The 16,057-nt window shown below is 49.0% G+C and overlaps 1 protein-coding gene across 1 annotated transcript; it reads right to left on the bottom strand.

Annotated features, from left to right (window-relative positions):
- Window positions 1-8,925: 8,925 nt before the first annotated feature.
- Window positions 8,926-11,903, bottom strand: LOC123167845 (ACT domain-containing protein ACR4). Its single transcript, XM_044585706.1, has 7 exons — window positions 11,517-11,903; window positions 11,366-11,411; window positions 11,140-11,254; window positions 10,931-10,998; window positions 10,178-10,792; window positions 9,690-9,794; window positions 8,926-9,547 (listed from the first exon to the last, which is right to left on the bottom strand). Exons 1-7 carry the CDS (start codon window positions 11,591-11,593, stop codon window positions 9,197-9,199), a joined length of 1,377 nt encoding a protein of 458 aa, XP_044441641.1. The 5' UTR covers window positions 11,594-11,903; the 3' UTR covers window positions 8,926-9,196.
- Window positions 11,904-16,057: the final 4,154 nt, after the last annotated feature.

Raw genomic sequence — 16,057 nt, 5'->3', positions numbered from 1 at the left:
AGATGTCTTCCCAGAAACGAATCTCTGACCCATCCTTTATCGTGAAAGACTCAAAGCGAAAGAGATGTTTCTTTGCCGCCATTAGGCCAGCCCAAAAGTGAGAGTCTCCAGGTTTCCAATATGCCTGAGACACCGCCTTTTGGCCTAAATACTTGTTGTGCAGCATGGTTTGCCAAAGACCATCCTCATTAAGTAGTTTGAACAACCATTTACTAAGTAGGGCCTCATTCTTGACCTCTAGATCATGAATTCCAAGGCCACCTTGGTCTTTCGGCCTACAAACCACACTCCATTTGGCCAGTTTGTATTTTTTCTTTTCCCCCTCTCCTTGCCAAAAGAATCTAGATCTAAAATAGTCCAATCTTTGCAAGACCCCTTTTGGTAGTTGGAAGAAAGAAAGCATATAGAGAACCATATTTGTGAGGATGGAGTTAATCAAAAGCAGTCGTCCCCCAACCGAGAGCAGCTTTCCTTTCCAACTGCTCAACCGTTTCTCTAGACGCTCCTCTACATGCTTCCACTCCGCAATAGTGAGACGCCGATAGTGAACCGGTATATACCCAAATACCTTATCGGGAATTGGCCATGCGTGCAACCAAACAGGTCAGCATATTCGGCCGCCGACTCAACGGCTGCTCCGAAGCAGAACAATTCACTTTTATGGAAGTTAATTTTAAGACCCGACATTTGATCAAACGCCAAAAGCGATAGTTTCAGGTTTTGAGCTTTGTCCAGGTCATGTTCCATCAAAAGAATTGTGTCACCGGCATATTGCAGAATAGAGAGGCCACCATCCACAAGGTATGGCACTACTCCTGCAATCTGGCCATCCTGCTTGGCGCGCTCAATCAGAATAGCCAACATGTCAGCAATAATGTTAAGTCCTTTTTTCTGTCTGAAAGTAATGGACTACGTCATCATTTACTTTGATGGCCACACTATCTCCAGTTACAAAGTTTTGGATCCACTGGCGCCATTTATGGGAGAAACCTTTCATCCTTAGGACATGTTAGAGGAAAGACCATTTGACCTTGTCATATGCTTTTTCATAGTCAATTTTGAATACTACTCCACTCATGTTTTTCTGGTGCATTTCATGAACGGTCTCATGCAGGATTACAACCCCATCGAGTCTATTCCTACCTTGCATGAACACCGTTTGAGATGGTCGGACCACATGTTCAGCCACCGAGTTTAGCCTATTCGTAGCTACTTTGGTGAAAATCTTAAAGCTGGAGTTAAGGAGGCATATTGGTCTGAACTGTTGGATCCGTTCGGCCTCCTTGACCTTCGGCAACAAGACAATCTCGCCAAAGTTAAGTCCGAATAGATCAAGTCTGTCGGCATGAAGAGAACTGAATAATTCCAAAAGGTCCGTCTTGATGATATCCCAGAAATTCTTATAGAATTATGCGGGAAGCCATCGAGTCCTGGAGCTTTGTCGTGTTCCATTTGGAACACCGCCGCTCTCAACTCCTCTTCCGAGAATGGTGCCGTAAGGATATCGTTTTCTTATGCCGTGACTTGTGGAATATCATCTATTCGAGTCTCGTCAAGGGTGATGTTCCCTTCAGCCATCGCCCCGAACAGAGATTTGTAGTATTTTGTGATATACTTTTTGAGCTCTTCCTGACCTTCGATCTGCCCCTCATCTTGTTGGAGAATGTAAATACATTTCTTCCCATGTCGCACAGTGGCAATCAATTGGAAGTATCTTGTATTATTATCACCCATCAAAATGAAAGTCGGCTTTGGATCTATGGTAGTATTTGATTTCCTCTTCTCGCAAAAGCCCAACCACCTTCCCACTAGATTGATTTTTCAATTCAATCTCTTGTTGAGATAAGGTGCGCGTCTCTGCAATCTTGTCGAGGTCATCAATAATGGTGGAGAGCCGCTGTTTTTCTTTTTCATATATTCTGTTGGTGTGTTTCGCCCATCCAGTGCGGTGTTGCCTCATGGCCCTTATTTTAAAGTTCCATCTCTGAATAGGTGTACGACCAACGGCAGACCGCTCCCAAACATTCTTGACTATGTCCACAAATCCTTCCTGATGCAGCCATCCCAATTGAAATTTGAAGGGGTGACGGGCGGGTGGGTTTGTAGAGTTAGAATCTAGAATGATGGGTGCATGATCGGATAATGCCTCGATACGCTCTAGGGCACGCACGGTTACGAAAGGAAATTTTAGTTCCCATTCGGTGTCTACGAGTACCCTATCAAGCTTCTCGTATGTCGGCACAGAAATTCCGTATTCACGGGAACGGAAAGTTCCATTTCCACGCCTGTTTCACCGGAAAACACCGTTCCGTTTTTGTTTCCTTTTCCGCATTAAAAAATTCATTTTCACTTCCGTTTTAAATTTCCATTTCCGTTTTCATATTTTCAGGATTTGATCCCAAGACCTTGTGGTTGTGATACCATATTGAACTGATGCGCTAGCCAAGTTTCTCAAAAGTCCGAACTGATGAAAAAACCTAGGCAATCGTATTTTAACAGAAAGTACTGGAAAGTAAGAAACACCATGACGTGCAGGGAATTAACAAGAGTCACTACCTTTTTACACCCTTCAGATCGCACCTTGTGTCCCAAGACCCACTCGTGCAGGCAACTCCTGGTCTGCCGCTTTACTGGTGTAACTAAACCCCCTTTCTTATCACCTTGTCACCATGTCATGATCACCTTTGCTTAACTCTGTCGTAAACCATGCAAACTAAGCCTTGCCTAGACTGTCATAGACAACACTAACCAACGAAGCGATGGGCTAGCTGATCAAAGCCGAGCCCAGTCGGAGTCGGATCAAGAGTGTGCTGGGAACGCAAAGGCTGCCTCGCCTTGCCACCGAAAAGGACAACAGCGAGATACCTTTGTGTCGCCTCGTGTCAGCTACCACCACCACCGGCATTTCTTGTTAACGAAAGAAAAAGAGAGAGCAGCGCAGCGAAAAACCTGTGCGGTTCCCGCGCGCATGAAAAGGTGGTGCTCCTGCTGGGGCCGCGACGGCAGTGAGAGTTTTGTCGCCTGGCCTCAGAGGTTTAGCACTAGCCTCTACAGGAGCAAACTGTTTGGTTTGGGGGCTGTCAACAGTGTGAATGGTTAGAGTAGTCATTATGGTATACGACTTCAAATTCAAGTCAGTTTTGTACCCTGCCCCAAGTCGGTTTGTACCCTCTTATATACTCTTGTATGCCGCACCAAATCATCAATAAGAAACAGTTTTATTCAGCTTTCATGGTATCAGATACCGGTCCCAGGGTTTAGGGCATGGCTCCGCCAACGCCACCGCCGCCCGGCTATTTCGAGCGCCGGGCCGCACTCATCGCCAAGGTTGCCAACACCGCGGCCGCTTCTCTCTCGGCCCTTACCATAGCTCCACAAAACTACCCTGCACCCATCCTCGCCGCACCAATATCTCTTGCTGACACAATCTCCGACGTCAGCCCCTACATCCCCATAGTTCTTAATCTCGCCGCCCAGAACTACTACCATTGGAGACATCTCTTCGATCTCCACCTCGGCCGCTGCAACCTGCGCTCGCATGTCGCCGCCAACTGTCTTCCCCGCCCTGACGATCCGCAATGGTTGAAAGACGATCTCGCGATCGTCCAGTGGTTCTACACCCGCATCACCACCGAAATCTTCAACATGCTCGATCACGACGGCGCCACCACTGCCAACATCTGGCACTCCCTTCGTCAGCTCTTCCAAAGCAACATCGACGCTCGGAAAAACGCTCTCCACACCGAGCTTCGCAATATGGTGCAAGGAGACGCCCCGGTGAACCTGTTCTGCCAGCGCGTTAAGACCATTGGTGATGAGCTCCGCGAACTCGGCGATACAGTTAGCGACTCACAGCTAATCAATATCGTCGTCGTCGGCCTCAGCGAAGACTTTGACAAGCAAGCCTCGTTCATACCGATGATACGGCCCCCTCCTACCTTCGCTGAAGTTCGTTCCTTGCTACAACTCGCGGCGGAAACACAAGCTCGCAAAGACTCTCGCCCCAAGGTCTTTCATGCTGCGGCTCATCCTCCTCTGTCGTCTACACCAGCGCCGCCTTTCAGGCCGGCTCCTGCCGCCGGGCCGTTCGCATCGTCATCTGTTCAACCGCCCCCAGGCTGGCGTCCTAGTCCGAACTACCGCGGCAAAAACCCTATCTACAGGCCGCCGTCGACTCGTTCGGTTCCGCCTACGACATCACCAGCACCGAGTCCTGCACCACCCACCAGTGCTCCATCTGCGGTTGCATGGCGGCCTCCTCATGATCCTTGGACGGGGCTTGTTCAAGCATGGCCCATGCCCTGGTCCGCTCCGTCCACCCTCGGTGCTCCGCCGACATACTCAGGTGCCTGGCAACCCGGCCTTCGGCCGCCTACTGGTGCTCCCGGGGTTCTCAACCCCCGACAGCCGGCCAATGCCTATCACGCCGCCCCGACGTATGCTCCTTATGGTCATTACAGCACCGACGGCGGCGCCTACTACACACCTCAGCCGGCCCTGCTCCCGACGCCAGCCCCACCACAGCCGGCCAATGCCTACTACACTCCCCAGCCGGCCCTACTGCCTTCACCATCGTATCCGCCGGCACTGCTTCCGACGCCACCCTCACCTGCGACGCCGAGCTGGGATCAAGCTGCCTTTCTCCAGGCCATGAATAACTTTGCTGCACAAGGAAACTCAGGTACGGATTGGATCTTTGATTCAGGGGCCTCTAGTCATATGTCTGCATCTAGTAATTGGTTATCTTCTTGCACTAAATCTCCTTTCCCTTCCATTATCCTTGGAGATGGATCATCTATTCCTATATATTGTGTTGGTCAGGCTCAACTTCCCTCTTCCACCAAACCTCTTTTACTTCGCGATGTTCTAGTTGCACCCGCCCTCATTAAAAATCTTATCTCTGTTCGCCAATTTACTTGCGACAATCTAGTTTCGGCTGAATTTGACCCTTTTGGTTTATCTGTGAAGGATTACCTGACCAAGGCCGAGATCGCTCGCTTCAATAGCTCCGGTGATCTTTATTCTCTTAATGGAGTTCCTGCCGCCACCCCTCCAACATCCATGCTGGCCTCCGTCGATCTCTGGCATCGTCGCTTGGGCCATCCCAACCCCGCCGTCTTAGCTTCTATGCTTAGTGAATTTACCATACCATGTAATAGGGACTCTCATAATTCTGTGTTTTGCGAGTCTTGTCAATTAGGCAAACATGTGCGTCTTCCCTTTAGTTCCTCTAGTTCTTGTAGCACTTATCCCTTTGAATTAATACATTGTGATTTATGGACCTCTCCCATTGCAAGTGTTTCGGGTTTTAAATACTACCTTGTTATCCTAGATGATTTCACCCACTTTGTCTGGACTTTTCCTCTACGCAACAAATCCGAGGTCCATTCTCTTTTCCTTAATTTTCAACGCTATGTGTCTGTTCACTTCTTCCTCCCAATTCGCTTTATCCAATGTGACAATGGTCGCGAGTTTGATAACATTAAAAATCGTACTTTCTTCTTACAACATGGCATCCTGCTTAGGTTCTCATGTCCCTACACCTCCCCTCAAAATGGTAAAGCAGAACGCTCTCTTCGCACCCTCAATGATATAGTTCGCACTCTCCTCATTCAATCATCTATGCCTCCCAAGTTTTGGGCTGAAGCCCTACACATGGCCACCTTCCTTCTAAATATTCGACCTTCTAAAACTAAACCCAACACTACTCCCTATTATTCCCTCTTTCTTTCCCACCCCGACTACTCCGCGGTTCGTGTTTTCGGCTGTCTCTGTTTTCCCAATGCCTACGCCACTTCTGCAAATAAATTGTCACCACGCTCTATCCCATGTGCTTTTCTCGGCTTCTCTGACGAGCACAAAGGCTATCGTTGTCTCGACCTTCACACCGGACACGTTCATGTCTCTCGTCATGTCACGTTTGCTGAGCACATTTTTCCTTTCTCACAACGCACTACTACACCATCCAACACCCCTAGCTCCGCAAACACCCCCTCTCCCCGTCCTTTCCAACTATATACTCCCCTACCTGCCGAACACAACTTATCACCACCACCATTAACACCCACCATAGCCAATCCCAACCATACACTCACCCCACCCGAGACGTCCCCAACACCCCTGGCCCCTACTCCCACTCCACCACCCAGCCCTGCTCCCACTCCACTACCCAGCCCTACTCCTTCGTCCGACTCTTCCGCTGCGCCGGACTCACCAGTACCCACCTTACCCCCTCGTGCTATTCCTACAGCAGCCCCGATTAATGATCATCGCATGCGTACTAGGGCCAAATCAGGATTTCATCAACCCCAAGACCGCCTAAACCTTCATACCTCCGTATCTCTCACTTCTCTTCCAAAGAATTACAAAACTGCTCTACTTGATCCCAATTGGGCCGCTGCCATGCAAGAAGAATATAATGCTTTACTTCAAAACAACACCTGGCAACTTGTTCCTCGTCCTCCCAATACAAATATTGTTTCTGGCAAATGGATTTTTCGCCAAAAGTTCCACTCCGATGGGAGCCTCTCACGATATAAAGCCAGGTGGGTTTGTCGTGGCTTTTCTCAGCAACAAGGAATTGATTACGAAGAAACCTTCTCTCCTGTTGTTAAACCTAGCACCATTCGCACCGTTCTTAGTGTTGCTGTCTCCTCTTCATGGCCCATTCACCAACTTGATGTTAAAAATGCTTTCCTCCATGGTTCCCTTCAAGAAACTGTCTACTGCCAGCAACCTCTGGGTTTTGAAAATCCATCCTTTCCAACTCATGTATGTCTTCTTCAGAAATCTCTCTACGGTCTTAAACAGGCCCCACGAGCTTGGTTTCAACGCTTCTCCTCCTTCATTCAAACAATAGGCTTCACTCCATCTCTCTCCGACACCTCTCTTTTTGTGTATCATCAAACTTCTGACACTGCCTATTTACTTCTCTATGTAGATGATATCATTCTTACCGCCTCCTCTCAAAAGTTCTTAGATCATATTGTCTCTCTTCTTAGATCTGAATTTTCTATGACTGACCTAGGACTCCTTCATCATTTCTTAGGCATTGCTGTTGTTCGAGATTCCTCCAGCCTTTTTCTTTCCCAACGCCAGTATATTCTTGATCTTCTTAATCGTGCTGGTATGCTTGACTGTCAATCATCTCGCACTCCTGTCGATACTAGTTTTAAACTTTCGGCTACCGGTGAACCCTTTTCCGATCCTACTCTCTATCGTAGCCTAACAGGTGCTCTCCAATATCTCACCATTACTCGTCCTGAAATCTCTTTTGCTGTTCAACAAGCATGTCTCTATATGCATGATCCCCGGGTTCCTCACTATAATCATGTTAAACGCATTCTTCGGTATTTAAAAGGAACTCTCAATCATGGTCTCCACCTCAATAATTCTTCTCCAAACTCGCTTACCGCATACTCTGATGCAGACTGGGCTGGTTGTCCTGACACTCGAAGGTCCACTTCCGGTTTTTGTGTTTTTCTTGGTAACAATTTGATTTCTTGGTCTTCGAAAAGACAGGTTACAGTCTCACGTTCGTCGGCCGAGGCTGAGTATCGCGCTGTGGCACATGCCGTTGCAGATACAATCTGGATTCGGCAGTTACTCTCCGAGCTACACAGGCCTATTGAGCAGGCCACTATTGTCTACTGTGACAACATATCAGCAGTCTACATGACCAGCAATCCAGTTCAACACCGACGCACAAAGCATATTGAGATTGATATTCATTTTGTTCGTGAAAAGGTTGCTCTTGGTCAGGTTCGGGTGCTTCATGTTCCCTCTACGGCTCAGTTTGCTGACATTTTCACCAAGGCACTGCCTAGTAAGCCGTTTCAAGATATTTGTTTCAGTCTCAACGTCGTCGAGCCTGCCGTTGATACTGCGGGGGATGTTAGAGTAGTCATTATGATATACGACTTTTAGTCCAAGTCAGTTTTGTACCCCTACCCCAAGTCGGTTTGTACCCTCTTATATACTCTTGTATGCCGCACCAAATCATCAATAAAAAACAGTTTTATTCAGCTTTCATGAATCACGTGCCCTTGCTGTGCCTCCGTATGAGCCGCGCCAGCGCTCCTGTGTCCTGCTCCTTGGAAACTCGAAGAGCTGGACCGAGCTCGGCGTCTCAGCTCCTTTTCTCCGTCTCATGAAAACAAACCAGCTAGTACTGTTTTCTCTCTTTTCCTTGACCCAGATCTCTCTCTCTCTGACGTGTTACTGTATTACTGTGGTTCGTCAGGAGAACACATACACACACTGTGGTTTGAAACTTTGAACGATGCGCTTCTGCCATGACTGCTGAGCCATGTACGTCTCGTGTGCATTCATTCTTTCATGTCCATGGTTGTAGCTTTGCTAATTGCTAGGGAGGTGGTACTGATCGGGAACGGCAGTTGAATTCACGAGCTACTGCTATACAGCAGCACCAGCACGCACGTGATGACAAAGTAAATCTCAGTAGTCTAGCTTGCGCCTCACGAGCATACGCACGCATTGAAAGGGACAGATTAATTAAACTACTAGTGTCTTAACTAACATTGAACGGGAAGAAACCAAGGCGCCGTACATGATTTGCACTTGAATGGCAGTACTCATCTAGCTGTTTGCTTCAGCATGGCTAAGCATCCTTTGTTTTGACACCACCTTTAGACCGGCCCGAGTGCATCGATCCGCATTAGTACTTGATGCAAGCATGCATATTATATCGATAACGAACCCCGCTTGCTTTAATCTTTCGCGCAACGACCTCGATCGATCCCCATTGAGTCTCCCTACTTGTTCCTGCCTTTCGTTCATCCAGTCCAATACCAACGTAGTACGTTCGCAGGTCAATTTCTACCCCTCGTGATTCGTGGTTAGCTCAATTTGCCACGTCGATGCTGACGCGGACACAAGCAATCCACAGAAGCAAGATATGGCAAATGATGAAGAACAACGACAAGATTGAGAATATTTACACTGCTACAGATTGAGGACGAAACATGCACGTTCCTTTTCACCCAAGAACTTGACAAGGATCGTTGACAAAGGCGCCGCGCCCTAGCCTAGCTACGTACTTAGCTTAGCTAGCAAGTAGCTACTACGTACTACAGCGCTGCAAACCTGAGCTAGGTAGGTCCATCCATGCTCCTCTAAGAGCACGACCTGATGAGCTGATCGACCGGAGCTAGGTGGTAGGTAGGTCCATGCCGCTCTAAGAGCATGACCTGATGAGCCCGAGGTTGTAGAGGAACTTCTCGGAGCGGGACCGGATCATGTTTCCGAGCGAGCGACCGCCGCCGTCGCGGCCCGGGGGCGACTTGGGCGCGGCGGCGTCCTCTTTCACCAAGAGGATCTCGTCGCCGATCTCCGCCCTGACGGCCTCCACGGCCTGCGCCTGCACGGGCATCCCCGACGCGGTCACCACGTAGAAGACGTTGGCCGCCCGCTCCCCCCGCGTCGCCACCTCGGCGTGCGTGACCGACAGCCCGTGCTCCCGGAATATACGCGTCACGTCCGACAGCAGCCCCACCCTGTCCTCGCAGCACAGCTCCAGCCCAAGCCCCTGCCAAGTGCAAACGCGTCACATGCAGTGCTTCTCATCTCATCTTACAGTGCAGTGCAGCTCAGTCCAGTAAGAATGTTTTGTGTCCGAACCGAATGCATATACACTGGACTAGTTATATGATGATGATGATGATGTGTACCTCTGTGTTACGGCGTTGGATGGCGGCCTCGAGGCAGCGGCGGAGCTGCTCCCGGTCTTGGTCGGAGGCGGCGGCGCCGTCGTCGAGGTGCCTGATGTAATACTCCTGCAGGAGCGGAGGACCGATGAGCATGTGTCTGTCTTTTCCGTTCTGCTCGTAGTACTAAGAAATATGCATTTTCTTCTCGTTGTTTGTTGCGTATAGGAACGAAAGGAGTCAGTCAGTCAGTCAAGCTCACGCAAAACTAGGTAGGATCTCCATCCTTCCCTCGTCACATGCCAAGATCTAACAACGCAGAGGCATCTCTGCTCTGCTCTCCGGTACCACTAGCGTGTACTACTACCGGTCAAAGAAATGCGATGCGAGGAGCATCAGAGCCGGTGAAAATGCTGTGTAGGAGTACTGGACTGGAGAGTGGCACTGGCAGGGAAAGAAAGATGCATCGTTGATGTAACAGTCTCATCAGGGAGAGGAGAGCGGGCGCGTACCTGGTAGGCCTCGGAGCCCTCGGCGATGACGGTGCCGTGGAAGACGAGGTACTGCATGTCGGTGAGGGTGCACACCGTGTCGAACAGCAGCTTCGGCCGGTCGCGGCACCGCACGTTCACCAGCGTGTACCCCCTCTCGGCGCAGTCCTCCACCACCACCACCGGCAGGCTCCGGTCGTCCGCCGCCGCGTCGCCGTCGTCGGCGCGGTGGACGCCCCGGTCGGCGTGCATCATCTGGTGCAGGCGCCGCTGCGCGTGCGGCGCCGCGGCGCGCGCCGAGATGGCGGCCCGGGCGGCCTTCTTGTCCCGGCTGCTGCCGCGCAGCACGTGCCGGAGCAGCCGCTTCACCGTGTCCAGCCGCTCGGGCTCCTCGATGCCGCCGCCGGTCTCGGCGTCCGTCACGTACATGAGCGCCGCCATGCGGCCGTCGTGCGTCCACACCTCGGACGCCGCGATGTTGCACTTGAGGTTGGTGAGCACCGCGAACACCTCCGACAGGAGGCCCGGCCGGTCCCGGCCGATCAGCTCGATCACCGTCTGCGCCGCCTCTGCCTCCGCCTCGACGCCGACGCACCGGTCCGTGCCGCGGAAGCTGAGCGACCCGGCTCCCAGAGACTGAAATCAACACAATCCTATCACATCGCCGATCCCAAACTGCAATGAGCTCACATTGCTCTGCATTCTGCTCTGCCTTTGCCAGGGACACCATTAATTCGCAGGCAGCTGCACAAGCTGGGATTCCTTGTACTTTACCTGTTCAATTCTGTCGATGACTTGGCCGTCATAAAGCTTATTCCCTTCCTCATCCACGACATGGAACACTGCACAAAGGTGGAGCCTCGTCATCAAGATTGGAAAAGACGGAAAGATTTACGCCCAAATAGAAAGCAGAAAGGCACGCTAGCTTCCTCCTTAATCTTTCCAACACAGGGATGCTGCAGGTAAAAAAAGGCCCTGCTCACCATCCATGAACCACTCCCCATCAGAGGAAATGTAGGCCCGGTTTATGGTCAGCTTCAGATCGGTCAGCACCTGAACAACCTCTAGCAAGGTCCCATACTTGTTCGCGCTGTCAACCTGCGCAAACAAACCAGGCGTGGGAAATAATTACGCAAAGAAAAGAAATGTCGGCACAGAATTTGCAGCAGGAACCAAGAACCGAGCAGGGCTCCGAAGCTCTGTCTGTACCTTGACCAAGGTTGCAGTCATGTCGGAGGTATTATCCACGGTGACCCTGCAAGTTCCGAAAGGCCAAGGAGCAGCAGCACAGTTAACAAGGGACAGATGTCAAAGGGGCAGACAGGAGGAAGAGCATGGGGTTGTGAGGAAGGAGAGAAACCTTGGAGGGTTCATCTTGATGACCAGCTTCTCGAACTCGTCCACTATCTCGTTGCTTCGAGACCCACAGGCCATCATTGTTCAAGACCCCTTGTTTTCTTGCTTGCACAAGAGGAAGAAGGTGGTGAGGCAAAAGGGATACTTCTCCTTTGCGCCCCCAATCTGAGTGTACTTGTGGTGGTGGTGATGGTGGTGGCGCCCCTCCCTCCTCTTCCTCCTCCCCTGTTGCTGGTTGTACTCTGAAGGCTGAAGCAGCTCACCTAGTCCTAGTATATATATATATATATTTGTTTATGGACTTACGGGGGAGATAGAGAGAGGACATGGCTAGTTGTGGATTTGTGTTCTCTTTTCTTGTAGTTGTGTATGGGCAGACCGGCAGAGCCTGTGGTTTTGGTTGGTGTCCCTTCACCGGTTTAAAGGGAGATGTTTGGGGGAAAAGATCATCCCAATGGGGGCTTTGTTTCTATGCCTGTCCATATTTGACATGCTTGCTTGCCGGCGCATTTCCAACCCTCACGCATAAACCGGACACCCTATCTATCCGCGGATACAGATGCGGGAACCGGTCATCCAATACTATCCATATACATTTCAAATAGGGTTTCAACTAACCGAACAAAATTCATGCAAACAAATTGATATCCATACAAACTGGAGCACATTCACTACATTTCGGACACTTTTCATTAACAGAAGGGGGCCAGACCTAAACCTAGACTACGGCAGCGGCCGTCGTCCAAGTCCTTGTTGTTCCCTTTCGACGACCGCGTCCTCAATCCGCCGTCTCTGTGAGCGGCGGCGATAAAACCCCTGAAGTGAAGGTGCGGTCACCGGCGAGGAAATTTAGAACATACAGAAGTAGCAGAGGTAGAAAATATGTAATGTTGGGTTCTACAGTAGGGTGCGTCGACTGCATTAAATTTCCTACCCGCAGAACATCCAGGAACATGCTACTGGAGATGGATCACGGATCGTTACCACTAGACGCGCAATGCCATGCAGCAGACAAAGAGTTGGGGTAGCGCGTCCGCGGGGTTTGTCTCCTCCTCGTCCGCCCCCCTCGAACAGCTGATCGTTGGATCCCACGAATAGGTTCGCTAGAGCGGCGCAAGTGCACCGCCTCCAACGGTATCCGCACGTGCAGGAGGAACACCATGCGGCGGATTGCTAGGTGTGATCACATAGTCGGGGACGAGTGAAGGTAGCTAGTTGCAACACATGCAAAGCCCTAGTTACGACGCCGAAGCAATCAACTAAAAAGTATGCCGCACCTCCACTATATATAGGCATGCGTCGCAGGCTCAACACTTGGGCCTCGCACGGATCCTAAAGCCCAAAGTCTACTCGATCAAGATCCAAGTCCAGCTCGGATCACGTCCCACCAGTGTCATCTTAAGCGTGCTACCCTTTAGGTTCAAGTCGGCTTGGTCGTAGGTCAGTTGGTAGCGGCCTCTAGCAAGGCGTGGCGACCACCAAGCAGACTATGAAGCCGGTTGGCGAGCCTGTACATCATACTTTCGTTCCCTTTGCCACACGATATGTTGTCGGGCTCAAGGCGATGTGGTCATCCCTGTTACAACCCGACTTCTTTCTCGTTTCAGTGATTTCGACCACAAACGATTATCCCATAATCCTTGTTGCATGGCCATGCTTATCTTGGTCGGATCACATGAGGGGATCATAGTATATCTCTCCTGATTGGAGGGGCAAATCCCATCTTGCTCGACCATGTCTCGCAACATGAGTCTGGACAAGCTCGAAACCTAACTTTATAAATACCTAGTTACGGAGTAGCGTTTGGTCGGCCCAAAGCAGGTCTATCACCATCCCGAGTACATACGCCAGTTGAGGTCTTACATAAAACCTACGTTGTACTAGAGACTCACAAATGGCCTATCGCTGGGTCTCATAATCAGGCTTGTCCAACTTGGACCTTATCTCGACTCGGATCCGACTATTTTGAATCCGACCAGATCCTTCCGAGTCCATATTATCCGGTTAGCATCCAATGCTCCATGGCAGTGAGAGCGATCCATCCACCGTGTCATATGCTAGTCTAGTCGGCTGCGCGTCCACACAGCCCTTTCAACTAGGGACCTTTTAGGATAGTCACAATATAATGCATAGTCCCACAAACAAATCACGTACTTGCTGCTATACATCATTGATAAAGTCCATGACTATATTCTTTCATAAACACATAGAAAATATTATCATACATGATTGCCTCTAGGGCAGAAATCCAACATGTAAATCTTACCATCAAGGAGAAATGCACTATTGTTATGCTTCGACTAGGTTAGCTAATCAAGGGAATTTTCCTATCGGAAGAACAATTAGAAAATAAGGAGATAGTCAGTTCACACTTTTCACACAAGAACCGCTTTTCGTATTAAGCATGGGAGTCATAAGGAAAGACCACGCCATAGCTATCAGAATGAATTAATGAACGAAATAAACGATTTCTGGTGAAATCAAGGAAAATTTATGAGCCAGAAGTGGGAAAAAGATGCCAAGTATGGGAGAAGGACTGGCCCACTTGGGACACAAGGCCCTGCCGCCTCCCATGTGTTGCGAAATGTAGTAGAAAACAAAAAAATCGCGCCTACACACACCCAAGATCAATATGTAGATGCATAACGGGTTGGGGTCATGATCGTTACTGCCACCGAGTTGCAGACGAAGAAGAACGTGTCAATGTAGATCGTATTTGGAGTCCCTTGAACCATCGATGAATGATCCCGTGTACTGCCCACGAACAGTCCCTCGAACCGAAAACCGAAAGCACGACCTCTCTACTTGGTTGCAGGCGTGCAGCCTTCATGATTTGGCAGCGTTTCGCCGTCTAGAGCTATCGTTGCTAGAGAATTAGAGGGAGGAGATTAGAACCCCATAGGGATTCCAATTATGAGGACAAGAGGATTATCCTAGCTCTAATTACTGAACTAGGAAAAGCTAGAACTCAAAGTAAAAGAACTAGAGGAGGCTTCGAAACTTGTGTATCAAAAAGTGCACATATCCTCATGTATATAGAGGATAGAGGGGAGAGGGAGGGCTGCCACCAAGGGGGAAAGTTTCCCCCTTGGTGCGCCGGCCAGGGGGAGGAGGTGTCTGACTCCTCCCCCTCCCTATTCGGTCTCCTTCCTTATAGGAAGGGGCGCCTCAAGATGACTTCCTCCTCTTGGCCTTTTAAGGCCCGTTGATATTAACTATAAAATAGTTCTAAATACTTTTAGAAAATTTTATATATTTATCAATATCGCTGGAAACAATTTCTACCTATATATTATTTATCGGTAATACCCTGTATTACCCGATATTCACCGAAACCCTTCCCGTGACCCCGAAACGCTTCCCGATCCTCTCAGAACTATTCCAAATATTAATGAAACAATTCCACAAATATATTATCACCACTCCCATCCTACTAGCACTTGTATATGTTTCTCATGTATTAAGTGCAACCAAATTCGATTTATTCCTCACATGCACAATAATACAAAATTCTACCCACGACAATTGGACATCGCATTGCAGAATTGAACCAAGTAGTTAACTAAACACCACAACAAATGAACCAAACATTAACTGAGCACCACATTGTACAATATAACACACTCCTAATAGAAGATCAGACAGTTAACCAAACCAAGCATGCTTAACAACTTGGAAATATAGCAATTGTATTTGTTTCTCATGTATTTAGTATAGCCAAATTCAATTTATTCCTCACATGGTATACAATAACAGAATGCACCCACAACAACTGAACATCGCATTGCAGAATTGAACCCAACAGTTAACTAAACGCCACAACAAATGAACCAAAAGTTAACTGAGCACCACATTGCATAATATAACATACTCCTAATAAAAGATCAGATAGTTAACCAAACCAAGCATGCTTAACAACTTGGAAATATAGCAATTGTATTTGTTTCTCATGTATTTAGTACAGCCAAATTCGATTTATTTATCACATGGTATATAATAACAGAATTGACCCACAAGAATTGAACATCGCATTGCAGAATCGAACCAAACAGTTAACTAAACACCACAACAAATGAACCAAACGTTAAATGAGAACCACATTGCACAATGTATAACATACTAGAAGATTAGAATGTTAACCAAACCAAGCATGCTTGACAACTTGGATATGTAGCAATTGTATTTGTTTCTCATGTATTTTGTAAAAAAAATTCAATTTATTTCTCACATGGAAGACAATACAAAATTGCACCCTGAAGAATTGAACATCATATTTGCAGAATTGAACCAAACAGTTAACTGAACACGACAACTAATTAACCAAACAGTTAAAAGGGTGGGCTCGAGAAAACACCACGAACTGTCGGTTAAAGCAGCCAACCATGTCGCATCATCGGCGCGCGAGGCGTCGACGGTGGCCTTGACGGCGAGGTGCGCCTCCAAGATCTGGGAGTCGGCACGTATGCAGCCATCGCGACCTCATCCGCGCGTGCGGCCGCGATTTGCTTCTCCGCTGCCAAATGCTCCTTGAGATCCTGGCTATAC

Source organism: Triticum aestivum, chromosome 7D, assembly GCF_018294505.1.
Source record: "Triticum aestivum cultivar Chinese Spring chromosome 7D, IWGSC CS RefSeq v2.1, whole genome shotgun sequence".
Lineage (NCBI taxonomy): Eukaryota > Viridiplantae > Streptophyta > Magnoliopsida > Poales > Poaceae > Triticum > Triticum aestivum.
Note: the sequence above shows the minus strand (reverse complement) of the source record. Positions and strands in the feature narration are given on the sequence as shown.